At 40.5% G+C, this 22,851-nt stretch overlaps 1 protein-coding gene across 1 annotated transcript in view; it reads right to left on the bottom strand.

The window, feature by feature from the left end:
- Positions 1–4,804: 4,804 nt before the first annotated feature.
- ADGRV1 (adhesion G protein-coupled receptor V1) overlaps positions 4,805–22,851 on the bottom strand; it is a 778,411-nt gene continuing 760,364 nt past the window's right edge. The window contains exon 90 of the mRNA XM_001366741.4: positions 4,805–5,230. Within this exon, the coding sequence (XP_001366778.3) occupies positions 5,112–5,230 (119 nt within the window). The 3' untranslated portion in view covers positions 4,805–5,111. The remainder of the gene's footprint in view (positions 5,231–22,851) is intronic.

The raw sequence follows: 22,851 nt of genomic DNA, 5'->3' as shown, positions 1-22,851 counted from the left end.
CTGGAAGTATATAGTCAGTTTTGCTGGGTAGTTGATTCTTGGTTGGAGACCCAGCTCTCTTGCCTTTCTAAATATCGTGTTCCATGCTTTGCGGTCTCTTAGTGTGTTAGCCGCTAAGTCATGTGTGATCCTTATGGGAGCCCCCTTATATCTGAAGCTCTTCTTCTTGGCTTCTTGTAGGATTTTCTCCTTTACTTGGAAGCTCTTGAATTTGGCAATTACATTCCTAGGCGTTGTCTTTTGGGGATTTAGTATAGAAGGTGTTCTATGAATCCTTTCTATTTCTATTTTGCCCCCTTGCTCCAGAACGTGGGGGCAATTTTCTTTTATAATCTCCTCTAGAATAAAATCCAATTTGTTGTTTACCTCTGGTTTTTCTGGGAGACCGATGATACGGAGATTTTCTCGTCTTCCTCTGTTCTCCAGGTCCGTGACCTTCTCAGTGAGATATTTTCTGTTTTCTTCCAATTCATTAATTGTTTGGGTTTGCTTTATTGATTCTTGCTGTTTTATCATCTCACTTTCTTCGAGGTTCTTAATTCTGGTCATTAGGGACTGGATTTGCTTTTCAGCCTTGTCTGCCCTTCTATTGGATGCTTCGAGTTCTTTTTCCAATTGAGCATTCTTATCTGTCAGACAGCTGATCTCTTTCTCCCATTTTTCTTTCCAGAAGGTTTCCATCTTTTGGATAAGTTCCAGTTTGAGATCTTCCAGAGCTTGTTGATAGTTTCCATTTTGGGAGGCGTGTTCTGAATTTTTTTGGATTTCCTCCTCATTCTCCTCTTTTCCTTGGGTACTTCCACCATAAAAGTTTTCAATAGTCACTTTTTTCCCTTTCTTCCTGGAGGCTTGATTTTGGGCCATGTGAGCCATCCCTTTGGTGGTTTTATTTCCCTTTCCTTTTTGGTCTGGGGTCTGGGTTATAAGAGCGGTTTTTCTGTGAATTTAGGTTGCTTCAGACTAGTTCTTCCCAGCCTCCGAGCCCAGGTATTCAGCTCCGCCCAGATAATCAGCGCGCGTTGTTCAGCGCAGCCCGCCCCAAGTCCAGGTCCGCTGGCTTCTCCAGTGAAAGCGCCCTGAGACATTTTTTCCTGGCAGTCCCCAGATCCCAAGGACCCTGGAGTGCCCCCCCAGACAGAGACGCTCCCCACTCACTCGCTGTCCCGGTGAGCGCTCAGGTAGCTCACTCTGGTTTAGTGGGGGAGGTGGGGTGGGGGAAGGGCGGCTCAGTTCACTTTTCTGTGCAAGCTTTTCCTTCTTATTTTAGTGTGGAAATGTTCAAGCCCCACGTACCTTTGCCTCTGTGGGGTACTGGGGAGTCCTTCTGTTCCTCCAAAGGTGATTTTATGCTCCTTTGATGTAGTCTATTTCGTTCGGTGCTGGGGAGAGGAAGCGTGGGGCGTCTAGATTGCAGCCATGATTACCCGGAAGTCTGTCAAATTTTTTAATGAGCTTTGGTCTTTTAATCAGTACAACTTGAAAATCTTTTATTTCATTGAATATTTTTCCCTTATAAGATTATATTCAGTTTTGCTGGGTAGGTTTTTCTTGGTTGTAATCTTAGCTCATTTGTATTCTGAAATATCATATTCTGAACTCTCTTTTTCTTTATAGTGGTAGCTGTTAAATATTTTGTGATCCATGGTATTTGAATTATTTCTTTCTGGCTACTTTCAGCATTTTCTCCTTGACTTGGGAATTATAGAATTTGGTTATAATATTTCTGGGAATTTTCATTTTGAGATTTCTTTCTTTTTTTTTTTCTTAGATTTATTTCAAGAGAAGATTGGTGGACACTTTCAATTTCTAGTTTGCTCATTGGTTTTTAGATATCTAGTCAGTTTTCTGTTATAATTTCTTGAGCTGTTATTTTCTTTTTTTTGTTGCTTTCTTTTTTCCCATTTTTCTTCCACCTGTTTGATTTTTAAATTCCTTTTTGAGTTCTTCCAGCTTCTGAGACCAATTCCCAATTTTCTTGGAAGTTTTGCCAGTTGCTTGGATCTCATCATTCCCTATTCACACTGAGACTTGATCTTTGTCTACATATAAATTTCCTATGGGCAGGTGTTTCTTTTGTTGTTTGCTCATTTTCCCAGTCTTTTTTTTATCCCTGTGGATTGGGAGTTCTGAAAGCTGATTCTGTCTCTTCTGTTGATGGCTTATAGGACTCAGTACTCCAAGCTATTTTGCCCTGGGGCTAAGGGCTTCACCACAGTGTAGACTTGAAAGGGCAAAGTGGTAAGGACTTCTGGGCCTCATTATGGGCTGGTGCCTGGGCCTGGGACTTCAAGGGACAGTTGTGGAATACTCAGTTGTTGGTGTAGGCAGGGTCCTGGGACTCTTATACCCAGGCTTGGAACCTGATGCATTGGATGGAGGATGGGATGTGAGGCAGGGGTTAGCCAGGACTCCTCTGTGTGCAGTTCTGCTTCTGCTTCTCCCTTATCATGTGAAAATCGACTTTTTCTGCCTACCTTTCAAGTTGTATTTATCAGGAGAACTCTCTCACTCCATCTTACTGTTTTTGACTCCTGTAATTTTGAGACACTTTTTAAAGATTGGTTTGGAAAGATTGTCAAAGTGGTTTCAGCTTTCACTGCTGCTAAGCTGCCATCTTGGCACTGCCCTCCACCCTCTACATGGTTTATAATTTCTTGAAATATGATATCTAGGCTTTTTTTGGGGGGTGACTTTCAGTTAAACCAATAATTCTTAAGCGATCTCTATTTTCCAGGTCAGTTGTTTTCCTTATGAAATATTTCATATTTCTTCTTTTTTTTATTCTTTTGACTTTTTGTGGTAGTTGTTGTTTCTTGATGTCTTACAGATCCATTAGCTTCTCTTTGGCCAGTTCTAATTTTTAAGAAGCTATTTTCTTCAGTAGTTTTTTGTGGCTCTTTTACCAAACTGTTAATTCTCTTTTCATAATTTTCTTGCAGAGTTCTTATTTCTTTCCCCAAATTGATTGGCCTGAGCTTCCATCCTTTATCCTTTCTGCTATTTCCACAGATGATGTTGGGGATCTGTGAGTTTTAGAAGCTCCCAACATTGTGTCATCAGTGATACGTCTTTTTGCTGCCCTTCTAGTTTGTGTTCTTTAAATTCCAGACCTAGTTTGGGTTTCTTGACTTCTGTATGGTTGAATATCTATAGACTGCTGCTGGACTTAATTACAATTAGTCCTCTGAGAGATTCTGCAGATTCAGAGTGACTGAACCGCTGGATACTCCTTGATTTGGGGCTCTTGACCTAGTTTGTTCCCCTGCAGACTTATGTTGTTTACTAAATGTTAGAACTGAGTCCCATCTTTGCTTTTGGGCTCAGGACCACACAGCCATATCTCTGGAGCTAGTGCCTTGCTCTCTAAATACAATTATTAGGGCCCCTTCTCCCTCTTGGTTGCAACTTTGAGTGTTTCTTTCCATCCTTAAACTGTGACGCTGAACTGGGAAATGGACAACAGAAGTGCTACATGGCATTCTTAGTGATAGTACAAGAATTTCCTGGTATCTTTCTGCCCAGGTGTTCAGTCTCCTTACTATCTCTGAGCACAGGATGTTCCCTATCACTGCTTCTACTGCCACCGCCCTAGTGTCTGCGGACCTCTTTATCTTTCTTAGCTGCTTATACTGGAAAAAAGCTACACTATGCTTTTTTTCTTGGCTTTCCTGATCAACATTTGGTTTGGTGTGCTTTGTAGATCATTGTGAAGGAGTTTATGGGTGAGTCAAAGCAAAATTTCTAGTTCTTACTCTGCCATCTTGACTTTGCCTCTCAGTTTTTACGCTTCAGAGAAATTTTAGGGATGAGATTTGGCATTTCCTTTCAGATCTCTCAGGTGTATGGATATATTGTACCCTTTTGTTACCTATTTTTCAGGTTGCTTTTTAAAAGTCAGTCTCTACCATCTTATAAGCCCTAGCAGAACAAGGTATCACTATTCTGGATATTCTCTGAGGACAAGAGATTTTTGCATCCTAATCTTGGGGAGCCCCCTCCCTTCAACTGCTGATTATACCCTCTAGCCCATGCTAATTAACTGTGATTACCAGCTCTAACCTTTAAGAGTTGACTAGTAGTTTTAGAAATTATATTTTTGTTTCTTACTAATAAGGCCAATAAGAATTTAGCCATGGGAAGATTTTGTAAGCATATAATATAGAATCATAATAAATATTAGGTGGTAAAGACTAAGCATGTATACTTCAGCTTATCCAAGTAGCTGTGATTTTATCATTTTAGGGATTCCATCCCTGTCCTTCCATTATTTAATACATGGTCTTTATAAGTTATTACAGTCAAAAAAAGTGATCACCCAGTGGCCAATCTTGCTGTAATGAATCATGCTACCTTTGATAGGCAAGTGCTCAGATGACACATAGTCCATTTGACAGTCATTTCACTTGGTCAGTATTTGAAGTCTTTCCAGATTGGTAGGATCTGCCAAGGCGTGTGGTCTTGAAGACATAATGTTTACAAACCCAGGATATTAGTATTTATTGGTCGTGTATTTACCTCAGACCACAGATAAAGAAACCACAGGTTGAAAGGCTAGAACTTGACTTTAGAAATTAATAGGGAGGCTCAGGTAGAGTCCTGCCTTGAAAATGAGTTAATCTCTCTCTGTTTCATTTTATCTTTTTAAAAATGAATATAATTTTTGACATTGAATTCTTTTTTCAGGAAGGTTCAGGCAGTTGATAGAGTGAGTTATAACAGTAGAAAGGTAACATTACCTATGAAGATAGTATTTTAAGCAAGCATAGCATTTACCCACCAAGAAATGAGTCTGGTCCATATGAAATGAGTTCTATTACTTTTATTAATAATAATCATTATTACTTTTATTAAACACAGTTAGACATGCAGGTCAGTTAAAAAACTTAATCTATACTTTATGAAATAAGTGCATTCTATGAACTCATGTAAATCTTTCACCAGAACAGGTGATTTGGGGGTTCTACTATTTATCAGATATAACCCTTTCGGCGCCCATTATCCAGGACAACATCTAGATCTCGTTGCCTGTCTGCATATATGGGAAGAGCTTCAGACCAGAAGGTCGTCACAACAAATATAAAAATATCAAAATTGCAATTTGACAAAAAGAACTAGAGGTGAGTGTCAGCTATGGGTATTCTTCTCAATTCCACAATCTGGGAATCTGTCATTGTGCCTCCTTCTTGACTGCCTTGCCCAGATTCATTGTCACTGGCACTAAGGCCCGCACCTGCAATAGATAAGGAACAATAAAGACAAATGTGACACAAAAGATATTCTAGCATCACTTTTATTGCATTTGTAAAAAAAAAAATACCTCAAGAAAGAAGAGGTAAGCATCTGTGCTGCAAAGAACGGGTTAAAAACTATATTTAATTTGGAGGTCAGTCTTCATTTGCAAAAAAAGATTTCCCTCCTTAGCCTCTGTTACAGTTTGCCTTGAAGCCTGCTTTGCTAGTTGAGCTCAAAGATCTTGAGAAGAGAGGTCAAGTTGCCTTTATCAGTGTAACACTTGTTTGTACCATAGGAACACCTCAAAATCCCATTAAAAATGCCTTACCTTCTGTATTAAACTGATAATACGCATTAATTCCAAGGCAGAAGAGCTGTAAAGGGTAGGCAATGGGGGTTATGTGACTTACCCAGTCACACAATTTTGGAAATTATCTGAGGTCATATTTGAACCCAAGATCTCTCATCTCCAGGTCTGACTTTCTATTTTTTTTTTTAAGAACACAACAAAAACAAAAACAAAAAAACCCTTACCTTCCTTCTTGGAATCAATACTGTGTATTGGTTCCAAATTAGAAGAGTGGTAAGAGCTAGGCAATGGGGGTTGAGTGACTGGCCTAGGGTCACACAGCTGGGAAGTGTCTGAGGCCAGATTTGAACCTAGAACCTCCCATCTCTAGGCCTGGCTCTCTATTTCTTGAGCCACCTGACTGCCTCTCAAAATTACAGTTTTAAAAGAATATGCCATTCTGATTGGTGAATTGCTAGCTGAAAACATCATTTCACAAAAAAGCCATAGCCATCCTCATTTTGCCTTGGCTTGACTTACTCTTTGTAAGCTTAAAATTGTCTCTTTTTTACTTCCCCTGATTGTTCTTTATTCTGCCCTCTAGGTCACACAGAAGCAGTCTAATTTTCCTTTTTTGGGGTACTTTCCCAAAAGCTTTAAAATCAGTCAATAAATATTAATTAAGCACCCCCTATGACAGGCACGGTACTAAGTGCTTAGGGATTCAAGGAAAGTCAAAAGACAGCCCTTGCCCTCAAGAAGCTTGCAGTTTAATGGAAAACAGCTGTAACTTCCCCCAGAAATGTTTTTGTTTTCTGACTAAGCAGTCTCAGTTCCTTCAATTGACCCTAAAAAGCAAGATCTCAAACACTAGTGTGATATTCATTATCCTGGTTGCCCTCATCTGGACTTATTCATATCCATCCTAAAATGCAGTGTCCTGCAGGTCACCTCTAATCTCCATCACTGAAGAAGTTCAGGGTCATGGATCACTTGAGTTTAGGAACTCTAAGCTGCCCTGGGCTAAGTCAATCAGGGATTTGCACTAAGTCTGATATGCCCCTGAGGCTTAGTGCCAGGCAGCTTATGGAGGGGCAAACCAGGCCAAGCTGGAAATAGAGTAGGACAAAGATTCTGTGTCAGTCAGAAGTAGGATTGGGTTTGTGAGTGGCTGCTGTAATTCCAGCCTGGGAAAGATAGGGAGACCATGAATGAATGAATGAATGAATGAGATACCTGGAACTTCTCACCGAGTCTTACTAGGGCAGAATATGGTAGGACTATCACCTTCTAATTACTTAATGTAGCCTGAGATGATAACTAGTTTTCTTTGTTCTAATATTATGCTTCTGACTGATGATAAATTTATGATCTAACAGAAACCTAGACTTCTTCAGATGAATTTTCAGATGAATGAATGACCCTTGACCCTTTTTCATCTTTTAGTTCTGAAATTTATTTATTTGAACCGAAGTGCAAAATGTTATACTTTTCCTCATTACATTTGATCTTATTTGATTTGCCCAATGTTCTAGATTGGAAATATCTTCTTGAATCCTGACTCCAGGAAGTATGTTGACTCTTACTTGAAAACTGAAGACCCAGCTCCATTTTTCTTTCCTCCCAGAAATCCTTCTTTGATTAGTCCAGTACACATGCATGGCTTTCTGGGACCTTACGTTTGGCATTTAATAATTCTCTGGCTATTTTTAAAAGGTTAGGAGAGAGTGGGGAAGAGTGGATTTCATTTTGAAGGAAGACAGATATTTTCAATCTATGGACTTTTTCACAGCTGTATCACCTTGAGTTAATGACTTAATTCCTTTGAATTTGTTTCCTCATCTGTACAATAGAGTAAACAATAGTGGAATGCCTGTCTTGCAGGATTTGGATGAAAGTGTTCTGCCAAGAGCAAAGTGTTATAAATATGTGTGCTACTTTATTAGGGTTATGGCAGAGACTTCATTTGCATCCATCCTCTGTATCCCTCCACATCAGTGAGGTGCTAAGAACTTTGTATTTAACCCACATACTGGAGAGGGTTGGTGGGTGGGGTGGGAGGTGTGGACAGGATCCCTGGTGGTAGATTTTCAGCTTGTACTTCTCAAGCCTTTTCATGTTCTCAGCCTTCATTTGCCATGCTATCTACAAACTGGGTAAAAAGAAAATGAACAAAAAATCCGCCCCAAACTGCATATGGCATGGTGCAAAAATAGCATGCACATTTGCATCAAAGGATCTGGGTTCAAACCCTGACTCTCTCCCTTGCTATCCACATGTCCTTGGGAAGGGCACTTAATGTCTAGTGCTCCCTTTTTCTCATCTGTAAAATAGGAGAGTTGAACCGGATGATCTTTAGGGACCCTTAAAGCTCTAATTCTTTTGAGTTTGGTGGTAGGATTTCTACATTATTAAGAAGAGACTTGTATCAAGTTTCCATTTTGACAGTTAATTCAGATCTCACAGTGACCAATGCTGAGGCCAGACGACAGATGATCAAGCACGTTAACTACTTCCCGATGAAGAACTTTTTAGATGTGGCCAATGTGGGGGATTTGTTTTGCTTAACTGGGCTTATTTGTTATAAAGGCTCCCCCCACCCCAATATAGAGGAGTAGAGAGTGGAATTAGATGGGAAAAGGAACTGGTGTCAGGGTTGCCAATAATAATAATAATAATAATAATAATAATAATAATAATAATAAAAGCTACAGGGGATGGTGTGCTGGGCTTGGAGTTAAGAAGACCCAAATTCAAATCTTGCCCAAGATACTTACTAGCTGTGTAACCCTGGGCTAGCCAGTTAAAATCTTTCACTCTCATTTTCTACTTCTATAAAATGAGCAGGCTTAACTTCAGGATCTGAGGCCCCTTCTAGCTTTAAATGTATGATAGTATGATGCTATGGAAGATGGTCATTGAGAAAAAGGCCAGAGAGGAGCAGGACAAGCAGGGCAGCTTTGAAAATTATATGTTATTTACATAAGCCATTTTCACTTGTATCTATTAATGATCCCATTTGGGGTTTGCTTGGCAGAGATACTGGAGTAGTTTACCATTTCCTACTCTAGTTCGTTTTACAGATAAGGAGGCAAATAGGGTTAAGTGATTTGCTCAGAGTCACAGAGCAAATAAGTATCTGAGGCTGGATTTGAACTCAGAAAGATGAGTCTTCCTGACTCCATCCCTGGGCTCTATCCACTGTGCCACCTAGCTGCCCTACACACATACACATATATATATAATATGGAAATATTCAAATAAATTATAATTATATGTGATTAAAAGAACAAGTTATATATAATATAGATCCATAGTTTTATGTTCCTTCCTTTCCTGTTCTGTTTTTATTTGGAAATGCTCATTTTTTCAATGTTTAAGTTCAGAATAAAAAAATGAAACAAAAATCTCTGTTGAATCCTCTTTGATGCTCAGTATCTCATCTGTAAAACAAAGGCTTTGGCCTAGATCAGGGCTTCTTAACCTTTTTTTGTGCCTTGGACCCCTTTGACCATCCAGTGAAATCTCTTCTCAAATGATGGAAAACAATGCTAAATGTCAGCTTTGTTGGTCAGCTCAAGCTATTTGTAGCAGTCCACCCCTATCTAGGGACAAGGGAAACAGAATGTACAGAGTGGCTTAGAAGAGAGCATGCTCAGTCTTGGCTAGGAAAGCCTCTGACCCTTGATCCCAGCTTCCCCCAGGTTAGGCAGGAAAAACAGGTTTCTTTGTGTTCACCTGGCTAAGATAAACCACACCTATACCTTGTCGTTAACCAATGATAATCATCCCTATGTATTGTGTATATTTGCATATCAAAGAGATTAAAAGGGGAGCCACAGCAATCTCCGCCCTCTCTCTCTCTTGGATCTTAGCTCTCACCTATATCTGTCTTTGCTGGAGTTTGGCCTCTGGCCAAGCTCCATCTTTAATTCATTTCCTTCTCTATCTCTCTCACCTGGGACCTGGCCTTTGGCCAGGCCCTTTCTTTTCTCTATCATGTCTCCAACCTGTGTGGTATTAAATTTGGATCATTGGATGGAATTAGCCTTTCTGAAAGTTGTCCAGATAGATCGGAGTTCTGCTGTGGCTCCATTGAAATCAATAAGGCCTGATTTCTGACTCATTTCTGCCATCTCATATCTATAACTTGTCTCTGCCATGCCCCTCACGGTATCCAAAACTTCTATCTTTTCTCTATCTTTCATACCTTGTGGCTTCTTGCTGGCGAGAGGCCACACTATTGTTGCTCATCCTTCATTTTTTAAGAGATCCAATAACATCAAGAGTGATGTCTTGACTTGTGAGTTGGATTTAGGGGAGGCAGAGCTGCACAAAGTTCTCAGCTTCACTCTCTCTTCTAGAGACCACTGAAGTCCAGTGGCGGGACCAAAGTCAAGATGATGGGCAATGGATTGGGATGCAGGGGATGACTTTGGCAGTTTCAATATCTGACCAAGCTATGAAAAGGGCTCATTAAGCCCTCACCACTGTTGTGATGACTTGATGGGCCCTTTTCATACTTGGTCAGAGGAATCCATCCTCCCTGAATACCCCATACACCCCAAGGCAGAGACTAGTGGAACTGAAGATATACTTTTTTCCTACCCAAATTCATGGACCCCAGAAAGGATAAGGGACTTCTTTGTTAGAATGTGTATGTGGAGGTCATCTTGGAGAACAAAGGAAGAGGGAGGCTGCTGTAGACAGGATGAGAAGAGGGCAGTGTTGGAGTGATGGGAATTCTGCTAATAGGTCAGACATAGCTTAGGTGATATTCTTCTATTCCACTCAGGAAAAACCTCTGTTTTGAAAAAATATCAGGGAAGAACATACACAAGCCAGAAGTACCATCCATAAAGTGTCCTGAATATCATATTTAGAGTAGACAGAGTTGGGAGGTTAGGGCAGAACTTTGAAATGAAATGGGTGTAAGAAACTTGTTGGGAGCCCAAAAATCATCACAATTTTTTCCCCACAAACCAAAGACTATTGATTTTTCTAAGTCCCAATGTCTACCACTATCCTCTTCATCCTTTCCCCCAGATTCTTTGTAGTAAACATGTAGTAAAGATGTAGTAAACATCTATAATGATTTAATCATCATAATTTCTTTTTTTAACTTAAACTTTTTTTTTTACTTATCAAGTATTTTTTTTCCTTCTGTGTCTCATACATATAGGTCCATAAGGTGGGTAGTCTTCTTTGTCTTTCAATGGCCCTCTGGAATCATGATTATCATAATGATGATCTGGGTTTTTAAGTCTCTCAAAACTGTTCATTTTTCTAATGCTGATCTCAGAGAATACATTGTTCTGGTTCCTAATAAGCATTTTTAAGTGCCTTATCTGTATCTGGAACATGCATAGGCAAAATAAAAGGGGATAGATATTCCTTACCCAGTCCAGGGTTTTGTTAGTTCAGGTTTTAGGTTAGAATGAAATGAATTAATTTTAGAGCATTCAAAAGTTAAGCAAAAGAAGAAGTTTTTTTATGGTATAGAAAGGATATTTATTCAACAAGGATACTCTAGCACTTAGCTTGGGTAGATATGGCCTCCCTTGGAAATCCAACTGGTCAGCAAGGGAGAATGAATTTGAGCCATCAGCCCAAAATGAAGGACTACTCTACCTGGGTGGTCCTTTTAACTCTCAGGTGACAAAGAAGCCTCTTACTATGGCCAGAATCTACCAGGAAGCTGTATCACAGGAGTCTGAACTAGAGCCTTAGTCCCCTGGACCAATCAAATCCCTGGGATTTCTTTGTTGCCTTTAAGGAAAAAACTAGGCTAACCTATGTTGGAGTAGGGAGGGGAAAACCCTGATAGAGAGTGGTCCTATCACTCTGGCTTCAAGGAATTTATCTCCTCTTAGGCTACTGTCACAAAATATACTTTCTTGGTCGAAGACCTACTTTTCTATTTAAATTGTAAGATAATCAGTTCAAAAGAAATCTGGATGCTATAATAGTTGCATTTATACTAAAGATAGAATTTGTTACCTCAGAGGGACTGGAAGCGCTAAATTAATAGCTTCTTCAGGTTTGATATAACACTTTAAATTAATTTAATCATAGTTTTTAATAGTAAAATATTAGTTTATCAGTGTAAAACTTCTTAAATGTTCTTCCAGTGTGGGTTGTGTTTCTGAGGATAAATGCTTTTTCTTTTTAAAAAAGGAAAACAAATATAAATTACTTTAAAATATAAGTTTAGTCATAAGTATTAGTATAAACGCGATAACATTTAAAATGGTATAGCATCACAATGCAAAGAGTTGGAATTTTTATTTTGGGGACATTGTTAAAATTTCTGGTTGTTTTATAAGCCATATTCCTTCAGTAAAGATTGTTCCCCACTGGCATTTCTGTTGGTCTCTGGACAACCTATATTTATTTCTATAGTGGTTCCTGCCAAGTCCTGTTGGCTTACTCTGCTATTATATATCCTTAATGGAAAATCTACCATGTTGGGTTTTATGAGGCTGGAGGCATAAGACTAGAATAAGAGATGGAGTTAAATGTGTTCATGACATCTCTGAGACAACTGTATACACTGTGATATCACAGGCATCTTTTTAAATTTGCTAGCAGGAATCAATCATTCATTTCCTTTACCTTATTTTAAAAAGGCATATCATTATTTTAGGTGAGGCGTTGTTCAGTCATTTTACTCATATGTAACTCTTTGAGACACCAGTTGGCATTTTCTTGGCCAAGACACTGGAGTAGTTCACCATTTTCTTCTGCGCTCATTTTCCAAATATGGAAACTGAGGCAAACAGGATTAAGTGACCTGTCCAGGGTTAAATGACTTGGCCCAGCTGGTAAATATTTGAGGCCAGATTTGAACTCAGGAAGATGAATTTTCCTGATTCCAGGTCTGGAATGCTATCCACTGTGCCACCTAGCTGGTCCCCCCCATATATATATATTATAATATATATACACATATATATACATATATACATACACACACATATATATACACATGCGCAGATGCATTAGAGATACATATACATACGCACTCATCTACACACCTATAAATGCATATATCAATGTTATAATCCTCATACAGGGATGTAATGTTGCTGTGTAGAGCCTGGCAGGACAGTGAAAGGATTCACGGTTTTAGAATCAGAAAACCTGGGTTTGAACCTTGCTTTTACATTTGCTCTTTATATGCCTTGGGCAAGTCACTTAACATTTCTGGGACTCGGATGAGAAGACTTCTGCAATCCCTTTCCACTTAAAACCTGTGAACCAGACCCAGGACTTGGGCCCAGTTGGGGGCATGGCTCATACCCAAGCTTTTTTTTTTAAAATAGACCCTTATCAAGATTGATTCTAAGGTAAGAGATCAAATGCTGCCACATGGTGTATAGAAAGTATGGCACTGGGGAAAAGAGCAGGGACAGTGTGTCACAATCAATCAAGATTGATTCTAAGACAGAAGAGCGGTAAGGACTAGGCAATGGGGGTTAAGTGACTTGCCCAGGGTCACACAGCTAGGATGTGTTTGAGGCCACATTTGAACCCAGAACATCCCATCTCTTGGCCAGGCTCTCAATCCACAGCTGCTCCCTATACCTAGGCTTTTGCTACTTACTATCTGGACCTATTGTCTCCACCTCCTCTACTTTATGAAAACCCATTCATTTGCTCCCTGAATTGTCTGGGTCTTGGCTATGTTACATGCTCTATCCACTCACCATGTTCCACTTTATATTCTCCTTGGCTCTGGGTCTTGTTGCCCACATGCTACCTTTGGATAACTCACTAAATCTTTCTGATTTTTAGTGCTTTTTTTATTCATAAAGTAAGGAATTTGGACTGGTTGATCTCTGAGTTCCTTTCCATTTCTGTTTCATGTTAAATGGAAGGAGGATAATAAGGAAATAGAATGTTATTATTTCTAATAGTAAGTCAGGGAAATTAGGGGGATTTCCAGAAGACACTTACCTAAAAGTTTCTCCTGCCAGCCTCACCTCAGTACCTGACATTACACCACTAAAGACTCATTCTTTGGCATCCTGGAATCTTTTTGGCTGCTGAGAGTCTCTTAATAAGATGTAAACACTACATGGTAGATGTATCATAATGCAAACATTAGATTCACTAATAGCCTATTTTGAATTCATTGACCACATCACCCTCCAACCACTGCACTTATTTGGTAGCAAGGTAATATGGGAATGGGTCACATTGATAAGCTTAGGCTGGGGAGCTCCAGGAAACAAGAGAAGAGTGGGGAATGGGAAGGGGGGAGATTGCCAAATACTCCTTTGCCTGCTTCAGTTTTTCCCAGGGTAAGAGATCAAATGCTGCCACATGGTGTACAGAAAGTATGGCATTGGGGAAAAGAGCAGGGACAGTGTGTCACAAGGAGCAGAAAGGCTCTCTCCTCTAGCCCACTTCTTCCCTGAATCTTTACTTGTTGAAATTCTAGACATCCCTCAAGAACCCAAATCAAATAGCACCTTTAAACAGCTTTACCTCCGCTGAAATGATCTTTTCTTTCTCAAGCACTTTTCCAAAGCACTTTATTTGTATCTGGACTATACACTTGCCAAATTCTATTTTGTACTATAATTACTTTGGACACAACTATGGGCTCACTCCACTTTTTACTATTCATCAGACCTTGTTGAGTCACTTAACTAGGTTTCAGTTTTCTTATCTGTAATGAATAGTTTGGACTAAATTATCCTCAAGCCCTCTTCCATATTTTAATCCTGTGGTTCTATGATCTTTACTAGACTGTGGAGAATTCAGCTTTTTTATCTTCTTCTGGAAAGTAGCCATGATCGTAATGCTAGCAAGTATCTGAGCTAGATTGGAACTAGATTGGGTTTCAAGACTCCAAATCTAACACTGTCCATGAGCCCGGCTTCCTTATACTCCAGCTGACTCTGTGCTGTATTTGTCTCATAGAAACCTCTTACCTACAGTGGCACCCCATGACTAGGAACGTACAGAGAAGCTGATAATCCTGATTCGTCCTCTCTCTTCTGCCTGCCTTCAAATGAGGTTTTTTTCCTTAAAGCTTTTACCAATACTGCATATCAGTTCTAAGGCAGAAGAGCGGTAAAGGCTAGGCAATGGGGGTTAAGTGACTTGCCCAGGGTCACTTTTTTGGGGGGGTGGTTCTGGTCTAGCTTTATTGGACATAAGGTGCTTGAAAACTGGGTAAAGCTGCAATAGCAGAGGATGGGGGCTGAAGATGGAATTAAATGGGACCAATTCTTAAGAGGGTAAGAGGTGGGGCAGGGGAGGAGAGGAAAAGGGAAAAAATAGGAAGGAATGGGGTGGGGGTGCCCGGACTCAAAAGTTAGGAAGTCTCTAAGGTCAAATTTGAACCCAGGACCTCCAGGCTCTAGACTTGGCTCTCAATCCACTAAACCCCCAGCTGTCTCTTCAAGTGAACTTTTAAGAGTCTCAGCATTACATTGAGGACTTCTGACCCTGGTGAGAAAACCTCTGGGAAGGTTCAGCATGGGTCCAGTAACCTCTTTAAATGTGTCCTAAAGAAGCCAGTCTGGTTCAGGGTTATGGCATTGGACTTGCCCTTTGTGGATGGCCCTTGTCTGGGGACAGAAGCCTCATGGAGACTCCCTAGTGGATGAAGTCGTGTGGGTCTGCTCCAGTCCTCATTCAGTTTATGGGTATACGATGAAGTCTCGCGAGTGTGGGGCCAAGATGTCCCTGGAGTGGAACGATGCCTTTTGGGGGATTCCTCGGGCTCAGACAATACTCTTCAGCCCTTACATACCCCTGCGGGCCAGAGAGGAAGGGCTCGTTTTTTGTTTCCTCTCCAAATCATAGCGATGCAGTAATGGGAATGCGTCTAAACCTCCACTCTGCTTTTTGCAAGCGTTTCTTTAGAGTGGGGGAGAATGGCTGATGTCCATAGTACAGAGCGGAGCTCGAGACCCCTTCGGCGGTGTCTAGCGGTGAGCAGGGCAGGACTAAGAGGGCTGCCCTGAGGAGATTTCCTCCTGTTTGGATGTTGACGCCTCAGATTTGATTTGATTATAAAGCAATAACGCACATTTTCTTTCTGTTGCCAAGCCGCTGAAAACTGCAAAGGGAACGCATCTTGGACAGTAATCCTAGATACGCAGTTGCGGACGCTTCCCGATTATAGGGCACCTCGTCTCCAGGAGGTGGAGGGCAAGGGCCGGCTGTTCCCTCCTTTCCCAAGCTCCTCTAGTTTTCCAAGACGTCAAAAAGCAAACAAGTTGGGGTGGTGCTAGCTCTAGTTATGGGACGGGGTGTTTCAGTGGGTGGGCTACAGAAGTTTCCCATTCTCTCTCTGATTGGGGAAAAAAAACGAAGCAAACAAAAATCTTCACATTTCCCAAACTCGAGGCATTCCTCCAACCACTGAACACATTCTGACCCATCTCTGTGTTTGAATGGGCCTGCCCGGATTACTCGGCCGTGGTGGGGAACGGAAGGTGGATATATCATCCTTCTTGGACATGGCCAACCAATTTAACCCCAAGAAGGCTGTTATCTTCATTTTCTCCCCATTGGGTAATTGGATCATATCCCTGGAAACACCCTAGGCTGATAGGCTGGCTTTGGCCTCTTTTTGCTCAGTTCAAGGCCTTCCAGGGGACTTCCCAGACACTTGCAGGCATGCTAACAGGTACAGAACCCCCTTCCCTCTTTCCCCTTTCCAGGGCCTCCTTACATGTTGTCTTTCTCCATTAGAATATAAGCTGCTCGAAGGCAAGGATTTGTCTTGATTGCTTCTAGTTGTCTCCCCACAGTGCTTAATACTAACAACACAATAAGACTTAATAAACTTTCTTCCCACCTCATTTTTTGTCCAAAAAAAATTAAAAAGCATTTTACTTGAGGCTCACCTTCAGTGGAGGAGGGAGGGAATGTGTCAAATGGGACCAATCCCTCATAGACTTGCAATGTAGAAGTCATTTGATTCCTAGCTGAGAAGGACTGAAAAATATTCAGTCTCCTGCACACAGGCATGCGAACCAGCAATGGGGAGGCAGGGACAGATATGCTTGGAAGCACAGTTTTAGAAGGAGAGATTGCTAGTCTGATGGGAGCAGGCATGGAGGGGGGAGCCAAAAGGCCAGGGTCCCTGAGGTATTGGGGGAAAGGGTGACTTTTTTTTTTTTCATCAGCTGAAAGACCAGCTTTTAGACCTGGCTGATAGAATCTGATTTGGGGAAACCAAGCAGAATAAAAGGCTGGTGAATGGCTTCCAGTGGGGCCAAGTCAGAGGGACTTTCAAAATAGGGTAAATGAAGTATTAAAGCCTGATGAGCTTTAGAAGGATAATTTCTTACTGTAAATGGAGGAGGATGAAGAATAGACTTTTCCGAACCCGTGGATTACTGAGCTCAGGGGATGGCTTTGAAATGTTTCTGTCTAGGCCAAGAGTGAGGCAGGTCATCATTAAGGCTGGGGAAGTTGACTTCAGAATTGCCAGGTCTGGCCAGATAATATCATGGTCATAGAACTAGAATGAAATTAATATCAAAACCTAAAATAATACTTTTTTTTAGGCAGAAGGAAGCTAAAAATATTTGTCTTAACTATCCTTTAAATAAAAGAGGAACAGTGAGGTGACACAGTGGATGGAGTGCCAGACCTGGAGTCAGGGAGACTCATCTTTTTGAGTTCAAATCTGGCTTCAGACATTTCTTAGCTGTGTGGCTGTGGACAAGTAACATAACCCCCTTTATCTCAGTTCCTCATCCATAAAATGGGCTAGAGAAAGAAATGGCAAAAAATACCACTCTGGCATTTTTGCCAAGAAAACCTCAAATAGGGTAACAGAGAGTTAGACACAACTGAAACAACTAAATAACAAAAAAACTAATAGAGGAACATGATTAAAACATATGAATTTTGTGAACTATTTACCTTTCCATCTGTCAATGTACCTTCCCCATCCCTATTGCATAGTCCCACCAGGGCTAAACAATAAATCCATACCTAAGAGGTCATTGTACTGCTAGTTTTCTCCTGGTGGGAGTTCTGGGGTTTAGGGATCTTGGTAAACAAGGAGAAGAGGGGAGTTTCCTAAAAAGCTGAACACCAGTGGTTTAAGACCTGTGCTTGCTAGGAGGTAAAATCCTCCCAACTGCAACCACCTGGTAAGGTATGGGATGCAAGAGGCATTGGCATTCACAATCTCTATCTTATCTATCATTAAGCATTGTGTTAGTAGGGATTATTATGGTATAAAAACAATGTGCTTTCAAAGCCAGTGTGACAATCATTGTTCTGATTGGAATTTCACCATATTTATTTCCAAATATGAAAAGACCATAAGGCAAATGAGGACAAATGAGGTCACCTTATTAGGTGGTTTGCAGAATGGTCATCAGAACCTGAAAACCAGATCATCATAAAGGGTCAGTGCCAATTCCAAAGGGCTAACCTGGTTCATTCATTTAACCAATTTTCTTAAGTTTCTACCATGTCAGTTGCAGTGCCAGATGATGTGGGAAACATTAAGATGCTCAAGACATGGTCTCCCCTAGTGCCTTAAAATCTAGGAAGTGATGAAAAACTTACATAGGGAACTGGCTTAAAAAATGTCAGTTGGGGGGACTTCCGGTTAAGATGGCGGCTTAGAGAAAGCTAAAGCTCAGATCTCCTGAAAACCCTTCCCGACCGATCTCAAAGGATAAGCTCCTAAGGCGCCGAAATTCAAAACGATCAACAGCACAGACCCTGGGAACCCTCCTCCTGGACCTGGACCCGGTTCAAAAGGTACGGCTCCCCTTAAAAGCCAGAACCCGAGATCACTCGGACCTCAGGGGTAGGAGCGCAGAGTCCAAGGCTCCCGGAAGCCGCAGCCCGGCCGGCTCAGAGAGCAGGGTCCTCGGAAACAACAACCCTCAGGGCCTTCTACAGTCCCGGTGAAAGTTACTGCCTGGGGCTTCCGCTGCAGAGAGCTGGTCGAAACAACAGCAACCCTCAGGGCGGGCAAGACAGCCTCAGGGGCTGGATCCTGCTATCCAAGTCGCAGTGAAAGTCCTCGCCTTCTGAGCTTGGGCTAGCTGCAGCCCATCCCCCCCGCAGGCCAACGAAACAGCCTCACGGCCAGCGATTCTGAAGGCAACTTCCGGAAAGCGAGCTGGGGGGAGAGTGTGGTCTCGTGGTCCGACCCTTCCATTCCAGTTCCAGTGAGGCATATTCAGTTTAACCCAGGGAAAGCTCATAGACAATCAGCCCAGGACTAAAGCCTCTGATCACCAGACAGAGACAAGAAAAACTAATCCTCCACATTCAGAAATGGCAAACTCCACAGAACCACAGAAGCCCCAAAATACCAAGAAAAATAAGAAGAAAGGGGCGACTTTGGACACATTCTATGGAGCCAAAATACAAAATACAGAGCAGACAGAAGATAATATAAAAGAAAATGCTCCAAAACCTTCCAAAGGAAATGGAAACTCTCCACAAACCTATGAAGAATTTGAATCAGAAATGACCAAAAAGATGGAAGCCTTCTGGGAGGAAAAGTTGGAAATAATGCAAAAGAAATTCACGCATCTACAAAACCAGTTTGACCAAACTGTAAAAGAAAACCAGGCTTTAAAGGCCAGAATCAGGCAGCTGGAAGACAACGATCGTGTAAAAGAGCAAGAATCAATAAAGCAAAGCCAAAATACCAAGAAATTAGAAGAGAACATAAAATATCTCACCGACAAGGTGATAGATCTGGAAAATAGGGGGAGAAGGGATAATTTAAGAATAATTGGACTCCCAGATAAGCCAGAAATAAACACCAAACTGGACATGGTGATACAAGATATAATCAAAGAAAATTGCCCAGAGATTCTAGAACAAGGGGGCAATACAGCCACTGACAGAGCTCACAGAACACCTTCTACACTAAACCCCCAAAAGACAACTCCCAGGAATGTAATTGCCAAATTCCAAAGCTATCAAACAAAAGAAAAAATCCTACAGGAAGCCAGAAAAAGACAATTTAGATATAAAGGAATGCCAATCAGGGTCACCCAAGACCTTGCAAGTTCTACTCTGAATGATCGTAAGGCATGGAACATGATCTTCAGAAAGGCCAGAGAGCTGGGTCTCCAACCAAGAATCAGCTACCCAGCAAAACTGACTATATACTTCCAAGGGAAAGTATGGGCATTCAACAAAATAGAAGACTTCCAACTTTTTGCAAAGAAAAGACCAGAGCTCTGTGGAAAGTTTGATACCGAAAATCAAAGAGCAAGGAATACCTGAAAAGGTAAATATTAAGGAAAGGGGAAAATGTTATCTTCTTCTTTTACTCAAACTCTCTTCTATAAGGACTACATTTATATCAACCTATGTATACTAACATGTGGGGAAAATGTAATGTATAAATAGGGGGTAAAGAAAGACCAAATAGAATAATCATTCTCACACAAAGATTCACATGGGAAGGGGAGGGGAAGAAAACTCCTATAAGAAGGAGAGGAAGAGAGGGGGGGGGGGGTTACTTAAACCTCAATCTCAGGGAAATCAGCTCTGAGAGGGAAAAACCTCCAGATCCATTGGGATCTTGAATTCTATCTTACCCAACAAGGGTAAGGAGAAGGGAAAACCAAGGGGGGGAGGGGGAGAGGGAGAACAAAAAGGGAGGGAAAGAGAGGGGGGAGGGGGAGGGAACAAAAAGGGAGGGACTAAAAAGGGAAACATCAAGGGAGGGGACAAGGGGGACTGTTTCAAAGTAAATCACTGGACTAAAAGGTAGAGCCGAAGAAGAAAAGGTTAGAATTAGGGAAGGCAATCAAAATGCCAGGGAGTCCACAAATGACAATCATAACTTTGAACGTGAATGGGATGAACTCACCCATAAAACGTAGACGAATAGCAGAATGGATTAGAATCCAAAACCCTACCATATGTTGTCTTCAAGAAACACACATGAGGCGGGTTGACACCCACAAGGTCAGAATTAAAGGATGGAGTAAGACCTTCTGGGCTTCAACTGATAGAAAGAAGGCAGGAGTGGTAATCATGATATCTGATAAAGCCAATGCAGAAATAGACCTGATCAAAAGGGATAGGGAAGGTAATTATATTTTGTTAAAAGGGACTATAGACAATGAGGAAATATCATTAATCAATATGTATGCACCAAATAATATAGCACCCAAATTTCTAATGGAGAAACTAGGAGAATTGAAGGAAGAAATAGACAATAAAACCATACTAGTGGGAGACTTAAACCAACCATTATCAAATTTAGATAAATCAAATCAAAAAATAAATAAGAAAGAGGTAAAAGAAGTGAATGAAATCTTAGAAAAATTAGAATTAATAGACATATGGAGAAAAATAAATAGGGATAAAAAGGAATACACCTTCTTCTCAGCACCACATGGCACATTCACAAAAATTGACCATACATTAGGTCACAGAAACATAGCACACAAATGCAGAAAAGCAGAAATAATGAATGCAGCCTTCTCAGATCACAAGGCAATAAAAATAATGATTAGTAATGGTACATGGAAAACCAAATCTAAAACCAATTGGAAATTAAACAATATGATACTCCAAAACCGTTTAGTTAAAGAAGAAATCATAGAAACAATTAATAATTTCATCGAGGAAAATGACAATGGCGAAACATCCTTCCAAACCTTTTGGGATGCAGCCAAAGCGGTAATCAGAGGTAAATTCATATCCCTGAATGCTTATATTAACAAACAAGGGAGAGCAGAGATCAATCAATTGGAAATGCAAATGAAAAAACTGGAAAGCGATCAAATTAAAAACCCCCAGCAGAAAACCAAATTAGAAATCCTAAAAATTAAGGGAGAAATTAATAAAATCGAAAGTGATAGAACTATTGATTTAATAAATGAGACAAGAAGCTGGTACTTTGAAAAAACAAACAAAATAGACAAGGTACTGGTCAATCTAGTTAAAAAAAGGAAGGAAGAAAAGCAAATTCACAGCATTAAAGATGAAAAGGGGGACAGCACCTCCAATGAGGAGGAAATTAAGGCAATCATTAGAAATTACTTTGCCCAATTATATGGCAATAAATACACCAATTTAGGAGAAATGGATGAATATATACAAAAATACAAACTGCCTAGACTAACAGAAGAGGAAATAGAATTCCTAAATAATCCCATATCAGAAATTGAAATCCAACAAGCCATCAAAGAACTTCCTAAGAAAAAGTCCCCAGGGCCTGATGGATTCACCTGTGAATTCTATCAAACATTCAGAGAACAGTTAATCCCAATACTATACAAACTATTTGACATAATAAGCAAAGAGGGAGTTCTACCAAACTCCTTTTACGACACAAACATGGTACTGATTCCAAAACCAGGCAGGTCAAAAACAGAGAAAGAAAACTATAGGCCAATCTCCCTAATGAATATAGATGCAAAAATCTTAAATAGGATACTAGCAAAAAGACTCCAGCAAGTGATCAGAAGGATCATTCACCATGATCAAGTAGGATTCATACCAGGGATGCAGGGCTGGTTCAACATTAGGAAAACCATCCACATAATTGACCACATCAACAAGCAAACTAGCAAGAATCACATGATTATTTCAATAGATGCAGAAAAAGCCTTTGATAAAATACAACACCCATTCCTATTAAAAACACTAGAAAGCATAGGAATAGAAGGGTCATTCCTAAAAATAATAAACAGTATATATCTAAAACCAACAGCTAATATCATCTGCAATGGGGATAAACTAGATGCATTCCCAATAAGATCAGGAGTGAAACAAGGATGCCCATTATCACCTCTACTATTTGACATTGTACTAGAAACACTAGCAGTAGCAATTAGAGAAGATAAAGGAATTGAAGGCATCAAAATAGGCAAGGAGGAGACCAAGTTATCACTCTTTGCGGATGACATGATGGTCTACTTAAAGAATCCTAGAGATTCAACCAAAAAGCTAATTGAAATAATCAACAACTTTAGCAAAGTTGCAGGATACAAAATAAACCCACATAAATCATCAGCTTTTCTATATATCTCCAACACAGCTCAGCAGCAAGAACTAGAAAGAGAAATCCCATTCAAAATCACCTTAGACAAAATAAAATACCTAGGAATCTACCTCCCAAGACAAACACAGGAACTATATGAACACAACTACAAAACACTCGCCACACAACTAAAACTAGACTTGAACAAATGGAAAAACATTAACTGCTCATGGATAGGACGAGCCAATATAATAAAAATGACCATCCTACCCAAACTTATTTATCTATTTAGTGCCATACCCATTGAACTACCAAAATACTTCTTCACTGATTTAGAAAAAACCATAACAAAGTTCATTTGGAAGAACAA

The sequence above is a fragment of the Monodelphis domestica genome, chromosome 3 (assembly GCF_027887165.1).
Source record: "Monodelphis domestica isolate mMonDom1 chromosome 3, mMonDom1.pri, whole genome shotgun sequence".
NCBI lineage: Eukaryota > Metazoa > Chordata > Mammalia > Didelphimorphia > Didelphidae > Monodelphis > Monodelphis domestica.
This window is presented reverse-complemented; position numbering and strand designations above follow the sequence as displayed.